The following is a 20,702-nucleotide window of genomic DNA, read 5'->3' as shown; positions in this document are numbered from 1 at the left end:
ATTGTTAACTTCATATTTTTCACTGTCATAATCAACAAAATATTAATTTGTAGGTGGGTTATTCATAAAATTAAAAACTGCTTTTATGTCAAACAATTTCATCCAATTTATGGCGTTTGAACATATTGTGTCCTCTAATCGGTTTTTTCAGAATACAAGACACTTTAAAAATAGCTAATGAACCCCAAAGTAAGAAAGCGTTGCTGCGTATACGATTCAATTTGTTGACGCTTTGTTCCATAAATGAAATTTCAAATTTTATCAGTTGAATCAAATCAGCTCCGAAGACACAAATTTCAATTTTGTAGATTTTAAAAGCTGTTGCAAATTTGCTCCGAGTGTTTCCCCAAGGGACAATGTTTTGAGAATGTGATGTTTTGTTTAAAATTTGGAGACATGCTTGATTTAAAATTCCAGTCAAATATTTAATTTTATCAACAACCCTTAAATATAACCATGGAACTCCATAAAACAATAAAATTACCCTCCACCAAACTACCTTTTTGCCACGGTGATTTAAAAGTACATATCTATGTATTTATTTTAGCCCGCAGATGCCGGCCGCAGGCTTCGATTTCCCAGAGATTCCAGAGAGAGTTTGGTTGCCCCGCATGAATGCACCACGTCCATTTGGTGCATTTAGGTGCAAGTGACGTTTCTTCTCCATTGTTTGAAAAGCGTTGCGAACGCATTTCTAGTGGTCAGGGTTTGATAAAAACATCAAACACAAGAAAGTGTTAGTGACGCTGCAATTGTTTCCACCAGCTCGATCGATTTACACATACGATTGCCTGCTGTTTGCGGTTACACGCTTGTTGTCGTCACGTAGGTGGCAATAACGTAGGTTAGGCAATAATTATTTAATTTTCCATAGAATTTTGGTCGACACTCGTAGGGAGCAATCAGAGATTGGGGTCCGATAAAGAAAGCTGGGTCAGCGGGTAAGGATTCCCGTAAGATCGAGATTAGGAAGGAGAGCTAAATTGCAGGACACAGTTCTTCATTTTCTTCTTATTATTATAATTGGCTCTGTTTATTAAGTTCATCGTTCTACTTATTTATTTAAATCCAATTTAGTTTTCAGCTTTGTTTTACGATTCTCCTAAATCCAGTTGCGAAATTATTTATAAAGTTAGTTTGTTATTTTCCGCATTAGTCTTACGTTCAATTTAAATTATACAGTAAAGAAAATTACTGAGGCTAAAATTGTAAGATACAGGAAAATTACATAAGGTAAAGAATTACAAAACTAACAAAATTACATAAACTTACTATTTGCCACAATTTATCAACGAATCAAACAAAGAATTTACATGATGTTAAATTATGCCACACTTTATCAACGATTTAGACAAAGAATTTACATGATGTTAAATTATACCACACTTTATTAGAATGACTGGTTACTTAAAACAATTAGCTTTGAAAGTTTATATCGTGGACTGTCCCCAGCTTATCCCAAACAAACGCATGATAAATAAACACAAAATGCATCCCGCGTCGCAAGAAATATATATCTCCGTGATATTGTTTCCCACGTTGTGAGAAAAATATTTCGTTGATGTGATGATGATAATGATGACAACTGTCTATGGGGAAAAAATTAATGCCCCGTCTCTCAGTCCACGATATTATAAATTCTACCACACTTTCACGGTCCTTTTCCCAGAGTGAGATAACGTTAGGTTAATTTAACTGCCGCAAATGAACTATTAGCAATCTTGTGTGAAGAATTAAGAAGTGTTATAATGTAACACTTAAGTATAAACATCGAGAAACCTTATTTATAACTTGATAAACAAACGATGAGTCCTGACTAGGTGAATTTCATGAAATCTCCTAGCACGTGCTTTATCTGAAGAATCTCATACTCATGACTGTTAAATTGTGTTAGAACCAGTCAACCATTAAAATCCTAACATAAACTGTGAATTTACAAACAATAACACAAATTTACACCACGTGTTGGCGTCGGTTGAAAATTCGCATATTCAGCATTCAGTATTTTCATAAAATTAAATTGTAACAATTAGAGTCCGGGTTCTATACAAAATGTATACTGTACACACTGTAATGTACACATTTTCATATTTTTCGCTGAAACAATAATAATACAATATAGGAAAACTTTTTGTACCTAATACCTACAGTTATTGCGGTCATTTCCGTTGTATTTTATTAACTTGCTTTTCCCCGTTTTCACTATGGTTAAGATGGGTCCAGACTAATATTTGTCATGGAATTTGTCATCCAAAACTATGCGGTTAGATGGTAAGTTCGAAAATTAATTAAATAATTTATGAATTAAAATTTACTTGTAACAAATTAAAAAAAGTATATATTTCTTTACATTTTGGCAATATAGTACTTTTTTTTTAAACTGTCAATAGTAATGAAATTTTTTTTTTCACTTAAAACCGTAATGAGTGGTAAATTCTAAAGTCCCTTTTTGTCCAAATTTTGGCCCTTATGATCAAATTACAAAAAACTAGTTTTCCAACACATTTTAAAAGCGGAATGGGACTATTTGGCGCGGCCGACTTGGCGCGGCCAACTTGGCGCGGCCGACTTGGCGCGAGCCATTTTGGCGCAAAGCCAACTTGGCGCAGGGACATTTTGGCGCAAGCCATCTTGGCGCGAGCCATCTTGGCGCGAGTACGTCGACATATAATATAAAAAATATTTCTTGTTCGTACTGTGGTTAGCACCCTGTTATTTATGCCAAATGTAGGCAACCAAATACACAGATTCATTCGCACAAATTCCAATAACTTAATGATCCACGGAGCAAGAAGTTCCACGTTTAGGAGTATGTTTATAATGGGGTGTAGGGCGCGAAGCGCCCGTGTGTCCATTAAACAGTCGGCATTACCCCTCCACGCGTTGGTGACTATAAAAATTAGGTTATGCTAACAACGGCTGCAATTTTTGTATATTTATATTATTTTTCTTGGTGTGAGTTCATCCGCGCCAAGATGGCCCGCGCCAAGATGGCTTGCGCCAAAGTGTCCCTGCGCCAAGTTGGCTTTGCGCCAAAATATTTCGCGCCAAGCCGGCCGCGCCAAGTTGGCCGCGCCAAGTCGGCCGCGCCGAATTGTCCTAGACCGTTTTAAAAGATGCTTTTTGATCGTTTGATTGACAAACCTTGAAAAAAAAACCTGACTTTTAGAATTTGTTGTACAAATAACTATTTTAATTTAATACTAAAATAATTTCTTTTCATTTTTTTTTCTCTCATTCAGATTACATCAAAAGGGAAATTTTTGGTAAGCCATTATGTCGCGACAAATTTTCACAAGTCACACTGTGGGAAACTGGATTAGTCGAAGCTGATTCAATTTCCTTTAAAGAAAACAATAGCTACACCATTCTCCATTTTAATCTTAATATACATAGTCATCTTTTCGTAGCAAGAAACTTAAAACATGGTTAAAATGGTACATTTTTGGAAGGAAATATCGATTTTGTAATTATGGGGCGAAGCCTAATTGCAAAATCGATATTTTCTAATACAAATTTTCCATTTTGAACATTTTAAGTTTTATGTTGTGAAAAGAGGTGTACAAATGTTAATACAAAAAACAAAATATAAGCCCGCCCACCCGCCCTGCCTCAATTGTAATGATTTTTTTTATTCGCTTTGAACCAAGGGGGCAGAGCTTAATTCCAAAATACTCATTTCTTTACAAGAAATTGAAAACATGTTTTTGAGTATTGTGTTGTTCAAAGAATACTGGATATATTAAGAAAAAAAGATAAAATATAAAACCCGCCCACCTACCCCATGTTAATTGTGATGATTTATTTGTTTTTGCAAACTTAAAATAAATTTAAAATGGTAAATTTTTGTAGGGAAATATGGATTTTGCAATTAAGCTCCGCCCCTAGGTCTACCAGTGAATGAAAACTTCATTACTATTTGGACCAGGGCAGATATGGGCAGGGCTTAATTTTTGGCTTTAATTTTTTTCTTAATATACATAGTATTCTTGGAACAACACGATCTCAAAAACATGTTTTTATTACTTCGAGAAAAATAAGTATTTTGTATTTAAGTTTCCCCCCCTTGGCTGACGGCGAATAAAAAATTTATCACAATTGAGATAGGGCGGGTGGGCGGGGCTTACATTTTGCTTGTTTTTTCTTAATATACATAGCCATCTTTTCATAACAAGAAACTTAAAACAAGGTAAATATGGTACATTTTTCCAAGAAAATATGGATTTTGCAATTATGGGGCCAAGCCTAATTGCAAGATCGTTATTTCCTTATACAAATGTTCCATTTTAAACATATTTTAAGTTTCATGTAGTGAAAAGAAGTGTGCACATATTAAAACAGAATGGCAAAATATAAGCCCGCCCACCCGCCCGATCTCAATTGTGATGATTTTTTTTATTCGCCGATGACTAAGAGGGCGGAGCTTAGCTGCAAAATACTTCTTTCTATACAAGAAATTAAAAACAAGTTTCTGAGTATCGTGTTCAAAGAATACTAGGTATATTAAGAAAAAAAGGTAAAACACAAAGTCTGCCCACCCACCCTATATCAATGGTAACGATTTGTTTATTCTTAGAAACATAATACACGTTTAACATGGTAAATTTTTGTTAAGAAATATGGATTTTGGAATTGGGCTCCGCCCCTAGATCTGCCAACGAATGAAAACTTCATTACTATTTAGATCAGGGCAGGTATAGGTGGAATTTAACTGCAAAAGACTTATTTCTTTACAAGAAAGTAAGTAATACCATGTTTTTGAGTATCGTGTTGTTCAAAGAATATTAGATATATTAACAAAAAAAGGCATTATCATTAATTTTCAGTATAGAAATAAGGATTTTGTAGTTAAGCGCCGCCCTCTTGGTTCATGATGAATAAAAAAATCGTCACAAGTGAGATAGGGCGGGTGGGCGGGGCTACACTTTGCCTTGTTTTCTTAAGATGTGTAGACCTATTTCCACAACAAGAAACTTAAAACATGTCTAAAATGGTAAATTTTTATAGTAATCAACTTAAATCCGCCACTTTTCTTTTACAATTCCTTTATTCTTTAAAAATGATTTGTGCGAAGCTTTGGTATGTGCAAACATCCCTACAGAAAGTCCATCATTCAAAAAATTTTAGAAGAAATGCACACAAAAATTTGTTCCTGGCGAAAGCACTCTGAGAAAAAATTTCGCTTTCCGTATTTATGAAAATACATTAGATGATATTGAGCAGAATATTGGTGAACACTGTATATATGTACATATTTTGTTCTAGACCAAACCACCAATACTGGTGGGCGTTACATTGTAAATTTATTAATTAATGAACAAATCATTTCAGTATTTTGAGATTAGGGAATGAATATTTTATGAACTTTTTTTCGCCTAAAATGGTTCCAACGGAAAAAAATTTACTTATGCTAGCTGACGGCGTAACTTATATGGTAAAAGCTGGGCAACTATTAGAAACAATTTAACAATCAACTTATTATTATTAAGGCTCATTTTAAATTCATGTTAAAGAAAATTAAATGTTTAGAAGAACAAAAAAGCCCTTGATAGAGTCCATTCAGCTTTTAAAACCATGAATCAAACCTGTTAAAATTTAAAGGTTGTTAAAAAATAAACAAGCAATCCTATTTACGAATTTAACTCGTTGCTACGAAAATTTGCAATTTAACACCCTTTAAATTTAACAAATTGTTACAGAATTGCCCCTTTTGACGAAAATATTTTAAAAGTTTATGATAAAATAGGTCAAATTATAAATAAGACTAATGCTTTCAAAAAGAACGTTGCCGAATATAGGCGAAATTTTAAGTGGCAGCTTCGAGATTGACAGAAATACAAATTCGGAATTTATGTTGAGAGAAGTTGTTCAAAATAATTATAAACATATTTTGTCCGTCAGGCGCCTTGACAGTTTGGAAACGGACTTGCTTTTAAATTATAACCAACAATACATGTTGTAGTCATTCATATTATATTGACTGTTTAATGGAAATAAAATTTAAATATCCTATAAATATCTTATTTATCTTATCTTATCGTTAGGATCAGTCTAAACAATCTTTGTATCACATGAAAATTACATAAAGCACTTCGAAAACCGTGCATAATTTGTAAAAATATATGCATATTTCAGCCCTTTTGGGTGCATATATATGCATATATTTCAGAAAAACTTTGTCCATATAAATCCGGACTCTAGTAAAAATTTTAGTTCGTAGTGGGAAAAAATTGTTGACTTTCCAGTAAAATTGTGAGAAGAAATTGCTTTAGATTTCCTTCACACAATTGTTAAGCATGATTATTTGGAGATAAGTACCGTCAGAGTACCGTATTTTTCTTGCTTGAGCACTTCGAATGATGTCAGAAAGTGCTAGTACGCCGATGTAGTACTCTAACTGCACGAAATATCAAAAAATGTTAACATTTTCTGACACGAAATGAACCTGTTTTATGAGCTTTGACGATATTGCAGTATTTATTTATGTTATCAAATACCTATATTTTATTTAGGCTTGTATAAAGTGGATACCGGAAATATTTATTTCTTGCGACCATTGATTAAAATAAAACAAAATAGATACATTATTTGTGGAGATGAAAGTAGCCACTGATTTCATATTTTTAAGCAAAGAATTATTCTGTACAAATAGATTTCACGAGTACAAATGGCAAATTTATTATTTATTACAACCCAAAGTAGGTGTATATGATCACAGCACCAGTAGCAAGACAGTTTATGTATTAATCGCGATATACATTAACCATGTGATTTAAAACGGTTACATTGAAAAGCTTCCTGGTGAAATAATAGGATCATTCAAATAAAGGAAAACCAATACTAATGAATACCCCAAAGGCACTGCCATCCATAATGATATTATACTTTGTTATTATTATTATAAGTCATGGTTAAACCACCTTTCAGAATAAGGTAGTAATGGTACTACAACAACTAAACCCGTATTATTTTTATCCAACTATTTAGTACAATGAATACTTGCAGTTATGTATTCTAAGCGGCCATATATCAAGCATATAAAGAACTATTAAAAAAAAAATAAATTAAGAGGACTGTGCACCTGATACGATGATGTGCAAATGATAAATAATTTCTAAAATTAGAAACGATAGCAGAATTTATATGTACATGCTAGAATACTACAGAAAAATTCTAGTAGTCTTAGTCCACTCACCATATTTGACAACTACCAATTTAAACAACACTTACTCATCAGATTTCCAACATGTTTAGAAAATTTAGCCTCAACTTGATCCCGAACGTCTCGAATTCGCTTCTGAAATAAAAATTTCTCCAAAAAAATCTAATGCCAATTTAAGATTGAATATTTTGTGCGTAACTTCAGTAAAATCAACTAATAGGTCATAATGCTAAATAAATCTTATTAAGCCCTCTAGCATCAAAGTAATTAGAAAGCACCTTACCTTCGATAAGCCTTGATATCCTGTCCTCAGTCTCTTGTAAAGCGTACATGCTCGCCCTATACTGTGCGCTTCGTCTATGGAAGCCTTCGCTGAATCCAGCTTCCGAAAGTTCCAAGTCGTCGGAAGACTTCCTCGCAGTTGTCTGACTTCGGACGACCACAGGAGTCTTCCTACAGGCTATAACACAGGCCGCCGCCACGATCCCCACGATGAGAAGCACTGCAGCTGCGGTCAATGCCACTAATATTACGGTTAAATTCTGATGCCTAGACGAGGGATATCCTTCAGACCCCGGTCTTGTTGTTGTGTCTAAGGAACCGCAACAGATTGGTCATTAGTTTCTCCAAGGGGATGCATGTTTCTATTCTGCAACGCGTGCTTTTACTCGCTTAATATTAAATTATTCAGACCGAGTTATTATTGTGCCAAGGGATCAAGAGAAATGTTAAATTCCGGTTCAAGGCAAAGATCCGCTCACTGTGGTAGTCGGCAAATAAATCGTCTTATTTTATTCTTATGAGTTTGTGCTTCTGAATTAACAAGTGATATTTATGCCTGCAGGGGAAGGTGCTGCCACATTTCTTTGAGAAAATAAAAAGTACGTAACGGAAAAAATTTTATTTTTGGGGTGTAACTGATAATGTTAATTTGCTCCCTAAAACCGAAAAAGGCAGTTATCATGATCTTCTTCGTAATTATCAACTTGAAGACGTTTCTGTTGATCACAGTTTATCATGTTCTTTCTGAGAAATGTGTCACGAGGGTTACAGTAAAAATTGGACAGATCTTCCGTCGTTCTTGAAAGTTCAGAATTCTGCTTTAGAATATATTTAAGGCACATAACTAACGTTATAAAATGTCCTTCAGCACTAGGTAATAGAGATCTGAAGCTCAAATGTTTATTTATGTTTATACATCGAAAGAATGTCACGTAGAAATTAGTTTGATTTGAATGAGTTTGTCTTCTCAAAATCACCCATACCCCGCCACTGTCCACTGACACACTTGTTTATATTTGGTCGGCCACTCTGCAGTGAGTTGGTCGTCAACCCATGATAGAAACCGGATTAACAATTGCTCCAAGAATATGAATGCATTGATAAAGGGCAATATTGGTGAATTTCCCATTTAAAGATGTTTCGGTCAACATTATTTCAGCAAGGACACGTAGACCAATTCTGACACATGAACAATAAAACAAATACAAGAGTATGCTATTTTATAAAATGTATTATACAAGTTTTTGAGGTGTCAAGACATTGATGGGGAGACTGGGGAATTTTTTTTAATCTTGGCAAGATATGGTGTTACTTTACTATGAAACAACAACTAAAATTTAGTTATTCATCCGCTCCAGAAACTTAATAACGTCTTTGCAACACTGTATTAAGTAAATATTTGTTAAGTAATGTAGTCTACGATGCAACGTTGTATGCGTTTTGTGGAATACTCTCGTTTTTTACGACTTTTTGTTTAAGATGTTTAAAACAACTAATCAATAATATTTCATCTAAATTTCACAAAATTGTGGGAACATAATAGTATTTTTTATTTTAATGTGTAGACGTTGTGATAAAAACTAATTTACAGAATTAACTTCTATAATTTAGCTTCTCTGATTGTGTTTCAAAACTAAGGGAAGTTATGTCTAAATAACCATCCAGACAAAACCGTCGCAGAAAATTGAATACATTTCCAGCAAGACAATTTTTGCAGCTCCACATAACAAGTAATGCTTGTTGAAATGAACAATAATGTCAAAATTTCAGTAGTATTACATAAAAGGTGGTGTAAAAATGTCACGCTTAGTATTAAGGATTCTTTTTACGTCCTCTTATCGTTTACTTTGGATGTGTTTTTGCATTTAAGGCTCAGACATTAATCCAAGCTTGAAATTTACGCCGAAAATAATAATAACGTTATAATAGGAAAATCCGCAAGCTAACGGACCCACTCTGAATGTCTCTCGGTTCATGTTGCCGTAATCCTGGGCCGCATTACTGTTGTGTTTAAAAGGGAAAACCGACATTCCGGAATTTATGCCACTACCTGTTAGGGTATAAGTACAAGTAAAGTTCCCTGCAGGGTTTTACATGTTAAATCTGAAGTTGCTTTTCCGCAAAAACTGGGCCACAAACTCTAAAACTTTAGTTTCTCATACATCAGCTTTTTTATGGAACGTATAAATATAAAAAATAAGTTAGGATAAAGATCGTAAAAAAACAGGGGATTGAAATAATGGGAGTAGAAATTTCAGAAGGTAAGTTTGCTTAGTTTTCCGTTTTAGATCCTTTTTTATATTCAATAAGGTTAGCCAACCATTTAAGCTTCGTTTATCTCAGGTATGTTTATGCAGGCGTTTGGGTCCTCTACTCCTCCGGCTATTGTATTGTAGAGTTATGTTAAATTTATTGTCCGTGTGCTATCAGGTTCCTCTATATTTACAGTCGAAATTACGGCCAAAGGAGAAACTGATTCAGTAATATTAAAAGCAAAGTACCGGTTCAACACGGAAAAGAATGTGCAAGCTCATAAATCATCCAACTGGTCTAAGAGACAGATAAAAATACCGAATATTCACAACGAAGTATTAATTTTTTTCACTCACTGTTTTCGGCATCAGAACAAAATTTTAAGAAATGTGAATTATGGCCACATTTGCCATTTGTCACAAAGAAATACTATTACGGTTTCACGGAGCGATATCTGAGATTAAAAAAATATTAGGCATCTTTTATTCTGAGCGAAGTCATATAATTTAACAGAGCTTTGTTCGAATCTACCAAAAATTAATTTACGCGACTTTGTTCGAAGACAGCCGTCGCAAGGAATTTTTATGTGGCGCCGTATTTTTCATGAGACATTCGACGATTCGTAATAACAATGAAATATTCTTCTAAACACCTTAGGAGAAAACATCTCCATCTTGGGATAAAATGCGCCCTTTTCCAATTTATTCTCTTATTCATTCCCTGTGCAAAAATGACATGCCAGAGGGATTTTACCTCACAAGCGACTTTTAATATAAACAGAACGTCACTAATTTGACAAAAGTCCTCAAGCTATGTTCTCAACATAAAAGTAATGTTCTTTGTTAATTTGATGAAGTTTTAGTGTTGTAAAATAAATTTATGAGAGTAATCTACGCCATTGTCGCCCATGGGGTTTCCCCGGAATTACAAGGATACGGTTTTATGACAAAATTGTCTTTGAGGACGGTCAAGAAGCGGCCTGTGGTTTAATTTGTCTCTGTATAAAATTGAAAAATTGTTTGGTGTTTCATTACTAAGGGCTTCTTGCCACGTCATAAATCGCACACAAATAGTTATCATTACAACTAAGAAATTCTTATGTTTATAAACATGGTCAATATTTTCAATTACTTATTTGTTATTTTAGAAATTTAGAAAGTTGTTGAACACGTCATAGTTTGGCTTTTCTGGTATAAAGTAGAAGAAATAATTTTATACTAGTGAAAAATATATATGTAGTTAACAAAATTTTCTAAGCGTTTATATTTCTTGTTTATAAAAACATTTTTTTTCTTAAAGTGCTGGTGTTCGAAATATAAACATTTTTATTTCTTTTTTTAATTAAAAAAGTCTGTTATGTTTTACTAACTAATTATGGATGTAGTAGTTAGGTAAAAAATATATTAGAAATTAAGTAATAATAATAATAATAATAATAATAATAATAATAATAATAATAATCTAATCAATTCATATCATTACTTGGTCTTAGTACCCGTAATGATAGAAGTCTTGCCTGAATGCCGGTCATTTCCGGGTCAGTGGTGGGTCTTAATATTTATTAGAAACAATACAGGATTGTATTCTAAAAGGATGATGCATCGCACTTTGTGCGTTTTTCAGCATCCCCTCTAAAGCCTAAATAAACTTAAAACAAATATGTTATTTTATTTTAACTTAAATATTTCGATAGAAAATATGCAACAATTTGAGTTTTTAAAGAAATAAAACTATTACTACTTACAATTTTGTCACCGTATTCATTTAAAATTTTTGTACAAATATATGAAAATGAAGCTTTAAATTTTTCTGTAGCGTGTTTAGGAATATCATAGGGCTCTTTATTTCTAAGATTGCGCTGGTGTATATCTTCTCTCCTTCTTAGACATTTTATTAAATACACTGGTTCTCCCTTTTTGATTATGCTATATACGGCCCTTATGTATATCAAATTAAATCTTTCTTCAATTTTTAAAATGGCTTGTTTGAAATAGTTAGGTGTGATATGTTCTCTGAATGGTAATAAATAGCTAAATCGAAGACATGTGTTTTGCATTAGCTGTAATTTATATTTGAATTCCTTTGTAAGGTGTTGATAATAAACGGATGAGCAATAATCAAAATTAGAGATCAGTAAAGTATTACACAATTTCCACTTGACATTGCTATCTAAATAATTCTTGAATTGATACAAATACCCAAATTTTGGATAACATTTGCTTAGTACATAATTCACGTGGTGATGAAATTTTAATTGACTATCTATGTGGACTCCTAAAATTTTTATACTGTCTCTAAACTGTAAATTATCATCTTCTATTTTGATTAATCTCTTTAAATCAGGTAGTACACGACTAATATTATGTACTGAACCAATGCATAGTGCTTCACATTTCTTCCTATTCAGATGTAACCCATTACGTCCGTTCCAACTAATGATGACATGATTTGTTTGTTAATGGAAACCGCCGCTTGAAATGTTTCTTGTACGTTGAAAGATGTATACAGCTGCGTGTCATCTGCATACAAATGAAACACAAATTTCGGTAGAAGGCAGCAAAGCATATCGGCTGTGAAAATAGTAAAGAGCACAGGACCCAGTACACTACCCTGCGGGACTCCCTCAGTAATGTTGGTTATTCCAGATGTTTCCTTTCCAATTTTAACGATTTGCTTTCTACATTTAAGATAACTTCGAAACCAATTAACAACTAAATTACTACATCCGTAATAGTTCAATTTAGCTAACAAAAGATCATGATTTATTGTGTCAAATGCTTTACTGTAGTCTAAAGCAATGAGAGTTGTAACCCGACCCTTATCCATTGCCTCTACACAATCATTAATGACTTTTAGCAACGCGGTGTTTGTACTGTGATTAGGGCGGTAACCGGATTGTACTGAAGGAATTATATTATACATTTGCATATGATATAAAAGTCGAGATTTTACAATTGCTTCCATTAATTTGGAAAAAATAGGTAAAATACTAATAGGTCGCAAATCTGATACCACAGATGCTTTTGGTTTCTTAGGCAATGGAATAATTGTAGCTATTTTCCACTGATTTGGAAATATGCCAGTTTTAAAGGAATGATTCATTATGTGTGTTAAGGCTGATTGACAGTAAGGAAAAACAATTTTTACCATTTTTAGGGTCATTTGATCTACACCAGCTGCATTTGAATGAATTCTATTGATGGTATCCTTAATCTCAACTTCTGTAATTGGTTCAAACTGGAGTTCATTTGTTATGCCTGGGCGTATGTTATTCTCAAAAAAGGACATTGTGTCTTGGCTAACAGAATGGTTATTGTTTTGCTCAATTAGGTACTGGTTAAATTGATCGGGTATGATATTCTCTGAAATGATTTTAATTGGTTTTTTGTGAATATTTAGCTTCTCAAGAGTTTGCCATAATTGTTTCGGACTTCTGTTACAAACATGAATTCGATGTCTCATATAGGCAATTTTTTCTTTTTTAATGGCTTCGGTAACAAGTTTACACAGTTCTTTATAGTATATACGATGATTTTCATGCCGAGTAACTTTGTATTTTTCGTAAGCTTTATTTTTTATTTTAATCATTTGCTTTATAGTTTCAGTTATGTAGGGTCTATGTATACGATTTTTATTAACAACAAGCTTAACCGGAGCATGAATGTCAAAAATAGTTTTTATAGCTTTATTTAAAAATTCAAGCTTCTGGTCCAGGTCCTGTAGTTGTTCTACATAAGTCCAATTAACACTATTTGCATCAAAGTTAAATTCATCAAGACTAAACAAGCTATAATCTCTTATGAAATATGAGACCGCAGGCAGTTTATACATTTTAAGATCCACTTTACAGTGGATTAATCTATGATCCGAAATGTTGTCCATATCTTGAACACCGAATTCAGAGACTTTAATATCTTTAGAAACACAAATTACATCTACCAATGACGAGGAAGAGCTAGTTATCCTAGTGGGTTCATTAATGATCTGAGAAAATCCTAAGCTTTCTAGCAGAGGAAGTAGAATCTTATCATCACCATTTAATAAATTTACATTTAAATCTCCCAAAAACATTACATGATCCGCTTCTGAGTGCATATGAGACAAAATAAGTTCAAGATCTTTAAGAAAAGAAATAGTGCCATCGGGAGGGCGATATAATGAACCAATTACATACCTGACACCATTACACTTAATTGAAATCCAAAGATTTTCGATACTTGAATGAAGAGTAATGTTTGGGAGGACACTGTATTTTATATCACGCTTAATATACATAGCTACGCCACCACCACGCCCATGTCGATCAAGATGGATAAAATTATAATCATTGATATGAAATAACTCAGTAGGGGAAGATGAACCTAACCAGGTTTCCGAAAGTGTGATTATATCAAAAGAATTTTCAGAGAAATAATCAATGAAATAATGAAATCTTGATTTTAGAGATTGACAATTTAGATGACATATTTTTAGACACTTCTGTTTAGTAGCAAAAAGTAGTCACACAATCTCATAAAATATTTTGTGCAATTTGTGCATCTATTCCGTTTCCTTAATTTGTCCTACAATATTTACAACACTGGATAAAATAATTCAATTTGAGTTGTTCAGTTATTTCTGAGTGAGGTAGCGCGAGTAAATTCCTAGCTTGACGGACCCTCAGGACGTGTCCATGATGACGCCGATGAAGGTGTTGAGGCAGACGAGCTGCTCGAAGGGCGTTTAATTTGTTTTACAATAATAATCACACTAGATAAAATAATTCGAGTTGCTCGGTGATTTCTGAGTCAGAATGGTGGAATAATTTCTAAATTCACTTTGATCTTTCGATTTTTCACGGCTAACCCAAGAACGCGATCGTTGAACTGAGTCCGAACGATTTTTAAAGCCTTATAAATTCTAAATCTGATGCTTCAAAAACAAGGTCAATTCATTATTGTATCATTTTATTGGCTGATTTTTACCACGCTTTTAAAATGAGTAATAAAACAACACAAACTCTTCCGCGTCGAGTCGTGCATAATTAAGTGTGAAGAGATTATTAATAATGAATTATAAGTTGCTAATTTAATTTATCAAAATAACGATATTAAGGATGTGTTACTGATAATATTAAATAATACTAATTAATGGTTTGTCGTTTGCCATGCTATGTTTCATCCTGGCTAATATAAAACGGTCATTGGATTAATTGTGACAAAGCTGTTTCTTCCCTTGCGACGGGCTGAGTGGCTCGCTAGTGCAGTGCTTAGGCCTGAGTATTATAATTCGTCTACGCCAGGGTGGGATCCTTGCGGAAGAAGGAATCTCGCACCCTTAGCTTTTTAAGAGAAGTTTTTTAAAGGAAAGGAGTAAAAAGACATTTCCATTCAACATGTTTCCTTTTTTATGACTTGCTACATCTCTAATGACAGTTGACAAAGTCTTCTGCAGATCTTTATTTTATTGACAATCGGAATTTCAAAGCATCCTAATAGCATGTTAACTTTAGCGTATAATGTACACTGGAAAGTAGTAAGTAGTGAACGGTTTCGATAATGCCATGGTCTTTAGTATAATCATGATAAAATAAGAATTAAAATATTCAAAACATTTTGTTTGATTGTGGTTGAATTAATAATAATTTTAGTTCTGTTTTGACAAGACAAACTCATTCAAATCAAACTAATTTCATCGTGACATTCTTGCGATGTATAAACATAAATAAACACTTGAGCTTCAGATTGCTATTACCTAGTGCTGAAGGACAAGGGGTGTTATTTGTGAGGCTAGTTTTTGATAAGTCACAAAACGAAAATCGTAAAATCAAATTATATATATTTTTTAAAGAGCTAGATTTGTCGGATTATGCTTAGGTATAGCCTTAGACCAATGACAAAATTGGAGGGTGGGTGGGCAGGGCTAGTATTTGATAAGATAGGCCTGATTTTGGTACTTTTAACATTTTCGACCATTTCTCAACTATTTCCGAAAATTAATTGGACATTTTCTTGTTCATTATCTAGAAGTCATTTTCGGCTTCGCTTCTTCGGAAATTTCTACTGTTTTTCCCAGATCGCTAATTGAAATATAGTAGGGATGTACCGACTAGTGGCCGACCGGTCGGATAAGCCGACTATTCGGCCGTTTTTCATCGCCGGCTGCAGTCGGCGACTGGTCGGCTAAACAGTCGATCGTTCGGCTTTTTTTATCAAAATTAAAATAGTATATAAAACAATTAAACCCGGTTTTCAGAACCTCAATTAAATATTTAATTGCGATTTAATTTTTAACCCCGCATTAAAGTACCATGTGACCGACTCAACGCCAATTAGAAGTCGCTAATGACCTTGTTAAATGGGCGATCAACTTAATCTCAGTTAAAATATTGTATAAACTGGCCCTAAATTGTGTTATTCTTTATTTTTGTACTGAGTTACTAAAAAAAATTAAATGTTAAAATTATCCAAACAAATTTAACACATTTTTTGGAAAACAAAGAAACTTTAGTTATTCCTTTTATTAAAATAAAACAAATTTTTAAGGTAGTCAGAGAAATAGAAAAAAAACACACTGTCTGTCGCATTTATAAACCGGTTTTAGCAAAGCCGAACAGTCGGCCGACTAGTCGGTTTTTACTGGCCGAACAATCGGCTAGTCGGTTAGTCGGCCAGACCTACAGTCGGTACATCTCTAAAATATAGTAATTTTTATAGTTTCGTCAAAGTATCTCGATTTTAAATTTTACACGTAGATAAAGAAGGAAATTAATATTACTCGAAGGATGAAGGACGACAAGGACGAACAAGGACTAAGAAGGACAAAAAAGGACAAAATGACGAAAAACTACGAAATGGACGAAAAAGGACGAAAAACTACGAAACGGACGAAAACGGACGAAAAGGACGCAAAAGGACGAAAAAGACGAAGAGGACGAAAAAGACGAAGAGGACGAAAAGGACGATAAAGGACAAAAAGGATGAAACATAACGAAAACGACAAAAAAGGAGGAAAAGGGACGACAGGGACGAAAAGAACGGAAAAGGAGGAAAAAGGACGAAAAGAACGAAAAAGGACGTAAAGGACGAGAAACTACGAAATGGACGAAAAAGGACGAAAAGGACGAAAAAGTACTGAAAGGACAAAAAGGGCGAAACGGACGAAAAGGACGAAACGGACGAAAAGGACGAAACGGACGAAAAGGACGAAAAAGGACGCAAAAAAATGAAAAGGACGAAAAAGGACGAAAAGGACGAGAAAGAACGAAAAAGGACGACAAGTACGAAAAAGGACGAAAAAGGACGAAAAGGACGCAAAAGGACGAAAAGGACGAAGAAGACGATAAAGGACGAAAAGGACGAAAAAGGACGAAAAGGACAAAAAAGGAGGAAAAGGGACGAAAAGGACGAAAAAAACGAAAAAGGACGAAAACGGACGTAAAGGACGATAAACTACGTGAAGGATGAAAAAGGACGAAAAGGAAGACAAAAAATGAAGAAGGACGAAAAAGGACGAAAAGGACAAAAAAGGAGGAAAATGGACGACACGGACGAAAAGGACGAAAAAAACGAAAAAGGACGAAAAAGGACGTAAGGGACGAGAAGCTACGTGAAGGATGAAAAAGGACGAAAAGGACGACAAAAAATGAAGAAGGACGAAAAAGGACGAAACAGGGCGGAGAAGGACGAAACGGACGAAAAGGACGAAGAAGGACGGAAAAGGAGGAATAGTACGAAAAAGGAGGAAAAGTACGAAAAAGGACGAAAAAGGACGAAAAAGGACGAAAATGACAAAAAAGGACGAAAAGAACGAAAAAGCACTAAAAGGATGACAAGGACGAAAAAGGACGAAAAAGAACGAAAAAGACGAAAACGGACGAAAAAGGACGACAAAGGACGAAAAAGGATGAAAAGGCACTCAAAGGACGAAAAGAAAAAAAAAGAATGGAAAAGGACGAAAAAGGAGGAAAAGGACGAAAAAGGAACAAAAAAGGACGAAAATTACGACAAAGGACGAAAAAGGACGAAAAGGGCGAGAAACTACGAATAGGACAAAAAAGGACGAAAAGGACGAAAAAGGACTAAAAGGACGAAAAGGAAAAAAAGGACGAAATAGGACGGAAAAGAACGAAAAAGACGAAAAACGACGAAAAAGGATGACACAGGACGATAAAGGACGAAAAGGAAAAAAAAGAATGAAGAAGGATGAAAAAGGACGAGAAGGACGAAAAGGACAAAAAAGGAGGAAAAGGCACGACACGGACCGAAAGGACGAAAAAAACGAAAAAGGACGAAAAAGGACGTAAAGGACGAGTAACTACGAGAAGGATGAAAAAGGACGAAACGGACGAAAAATAATAATAATAATAATAATAATAATAGGTATATATTTGCCAAACAGCATAAGCCACAAGTAGGCAAAAAAAAAAAATACAAAATACATATATAACAGGAAATTACAATTACAATTACAATTAAGTTACAACACATAGGGATGCAATTTTCCAGACAAAATCTTAACAATAAAGTGCAAAGAATCGCTGAATAAATCACAGTCACGACAAATTATATTGAAATAACAATGCATTAAATAAACTGGAGTTTTGCGAAGTACATTTGTTCTTGCATTAAGATTATAAAAACTTAAGTATAGACGGACTCCTGCTCTTGGAACTAAAAAATTTATGGAGCCTAATAGGTCAGTGCAATCTATTTTAACCCAAACTAAGTTATACAAAAATTTAACAGCTGCAGTTATGCGACGGAATTCGAGTGATTCACAGTTAAACATCTGCAGAAGCTCACCATGGTCGATTCCTCTAGGCGGGTAGAAACCATGAGTTTTAAACATGAGATATTTCAAAAATCTCCTTTGAATTGACTCAATGTGGTGTTTATGGACTACATATATGGGATGCCAAACTATACTACCATATTCAAGCTTAGGTCTAACTAAAGAATAGTACAAAACCTTCAGAACATGCAAACTTTTGAAATCCTTACAATTTCTATAGATGAAACCTAAGGTCTTATTGGCTGATTTAACCATTTCATTTATATGTGTAGTGAAATTTAATTCACAATCAAATATTACACCAAGATCACGAGATTCCTTAAGTCTATTCAGTGTGTAATTATTAATATAATAGTCATATTGAAGGATATGTATTTTCTTTTTTGTAAACGTCATAACATAACATTTAGCTACATTGAGATGCAGTTTATTGTTGACACACCAAAGATATAGGTTATCCAGATCTTGTTGTAATTGATGACAATCACTTATAGACGCTACAGAGTTAAAAATTTTTAAATCATCGGCAAACATCAACTTATTACATCTAATAATTTCCGGCAGATCGTTAATAAATATAAGGAACAATAGTGGTCCCAAATTTGAGCCCTGAGGGACACCCGATGTAGCCATGAATGGATGTGACTGATGCCCCATATATTCTACATATAGAACCCGATCAAATAAGTAAGATGATAGAAGATGTAATATATGATCATTAAATCCAAGTAAATTCATCTTGTCAAGTAAGATGAATATATCTATTTGATCAAAGGCCTTACAAAAATCTGTGTAAATCACGTCAACTTGACCCCCTGCATCTACACAGTTGGCAGTGAACTGCGTGAAGGTAGCTAAGTTGGTGACTGTACTTCTTTTTTCAACAAACCCATGCTGTAAGGGTGAGATAAAGGATTTAATGCTATTGTAAATGTGTTTATATAGAATCATTTCAAAGATTTTTGCAAAGTTATTAATAATGGCGATTGGCCTGTAATTGCTAATCTGTGCAGGATTGCCCTTTTTAAGAATTGGGCAAATTCTGGCCTGTTTCCAAATAGAAGGGAAGGTAGCACATTTAAGTATTTGATTATATATATGCAGTAACGGTACTGCTAGTACACACGCACAATCTTTAATAACAAAGTTCGGAATAAGGTCAGGTCCTGCAGTAAATTTACTTTTAGTATTCTTGATTGCTATAAGAATATCGTTTTCACTTATCGACGGGGGATCAATGTTCTGGAAATAGTTCGGCGAAGACGACGGATTACCGGGATTAGAAGGCTGATAAACGCTTGCAAAGTAGCGCGCAAAGGCATTTACTATAGTGTCTGGAGTGTCATAACATACATCGTCGGCGTCCCTGATAACATTTGGGATTCTAGTTTGATTTTTTTTATTTTGAACAAATGACCATAATTTCGTTGGATCAGTTGAGAGGTTATTTTCCGCGTCAATTATGAATTTCTTGTAAGCTGTATCGATTAGATTTTTAGACAATGATCTCAACCGTTTAAATTTATTAAAAAAGAACAACGTACCATACCTTTTATATAATCTATGAGGTTTGGTTTTACGTTTTAAAACCCTTATTATTTGTGGAGAATACCAAGAAGGATAACGATTTTTACTTTGAGCTTTACTAACATGACGCAATGGTACAGTAATATCAAATATTTCATAGACAGTTTTGTAGAAAAGTTCACATGCCTCAGTAGGATTAGTAGATTCTAAAATGGGGCTCCAGTCAGCGTATAGGAATAGGTTGTACATGCGTGCATAATCAGCCTTTTTAAAATTATATGAAGGATGGCTGTTATTAATTGCAAATTTAGCCTGAGAATGGAATACTTTAAAAAGAAACTGAAGAGCAGGATGATAGGGATCTTCCTTTACAGCAGGATCAGCGCGTAGTACTGAAAAACAATCTATATTGGAGAATACTAGGTCCAAAGAGACATTCAAACAATTGAGTATGTTGTTGTGTTGCGTTAGATTTAAAAAATTTGCATAGTTGTCTAGCGATAAGCATTTAGTGATGTTGGAATCATTACTACCATATTTGGCAACGTTAAAGTCACCCATGATTAAAGTATTCTTATTACACATACAATCTAATACCGCAAGATCCTCCAGAAATTGATCCAGCTCATATGATGAAATATTGGGGGGTACATAAATCACAAAAACATACAAAACACCGCTAGAAAGCGATAATTGACAACCAACT

The 20,702-nt window shown here is 34.0% G+C and overlaps 1 protein-coding gene across 2 annotated transcripts in view; it reads right to left on the bottom strand.

The window, feature by feature from the left end:
- LOC135136453 (neural cell adhesion molecule 1) overlaps positions 1–20,702 on the bottom strand; it is a 283,868-nt gene that overhangs the window by 27,369 nt on the left and 235,797 nt on the right. Inside the window, exons 12-13 of one of the 2 annotated variants that reach the window (XM_064065718.1) lie at positions 7,446–7,754; positions 7,231–7,297 (exon numbers count right to left, since the gene is read on the bottom strand). In XM_064065718.1, the coding sequence (XP_063921788.1) occupies positions 7,266–7,297; positions 7,446–7,754 (341 nt within the window). In that variant the 3' untranslated portion in view covers positions 7,231–7,265. The remainder of the gene's footprint in view (positions 1–7,230; positions 7,298–7,445; positions 7,755–20,702) is intronic. The other variant, XM_064065717.1, reaches the window with a different exon arrangement.

This window comes from Zophobas morio, unplaced genomic scaffold (assembly GCF_036711695.1).
Source record: "Zophobas morio isolate AGI-343-1 ecotype UQ-CSIRO unplaced genomic scaffold, CSIRO_AGI_Zmor_V1 ptg000026l, whole genome shotgun sequence".
Taxonomy (NCBI): domain Eukaryota; kingdom Metazoa; phylum Arthropoda; class Insecta; order Coleoptera; family Tenebrionidae; genus Zophobas; species Zophobas morio.
Note: the sequence above shows the minus strand (reverse complement) of the source record. Positions and strands in the feature narration are given on the sequence as shown.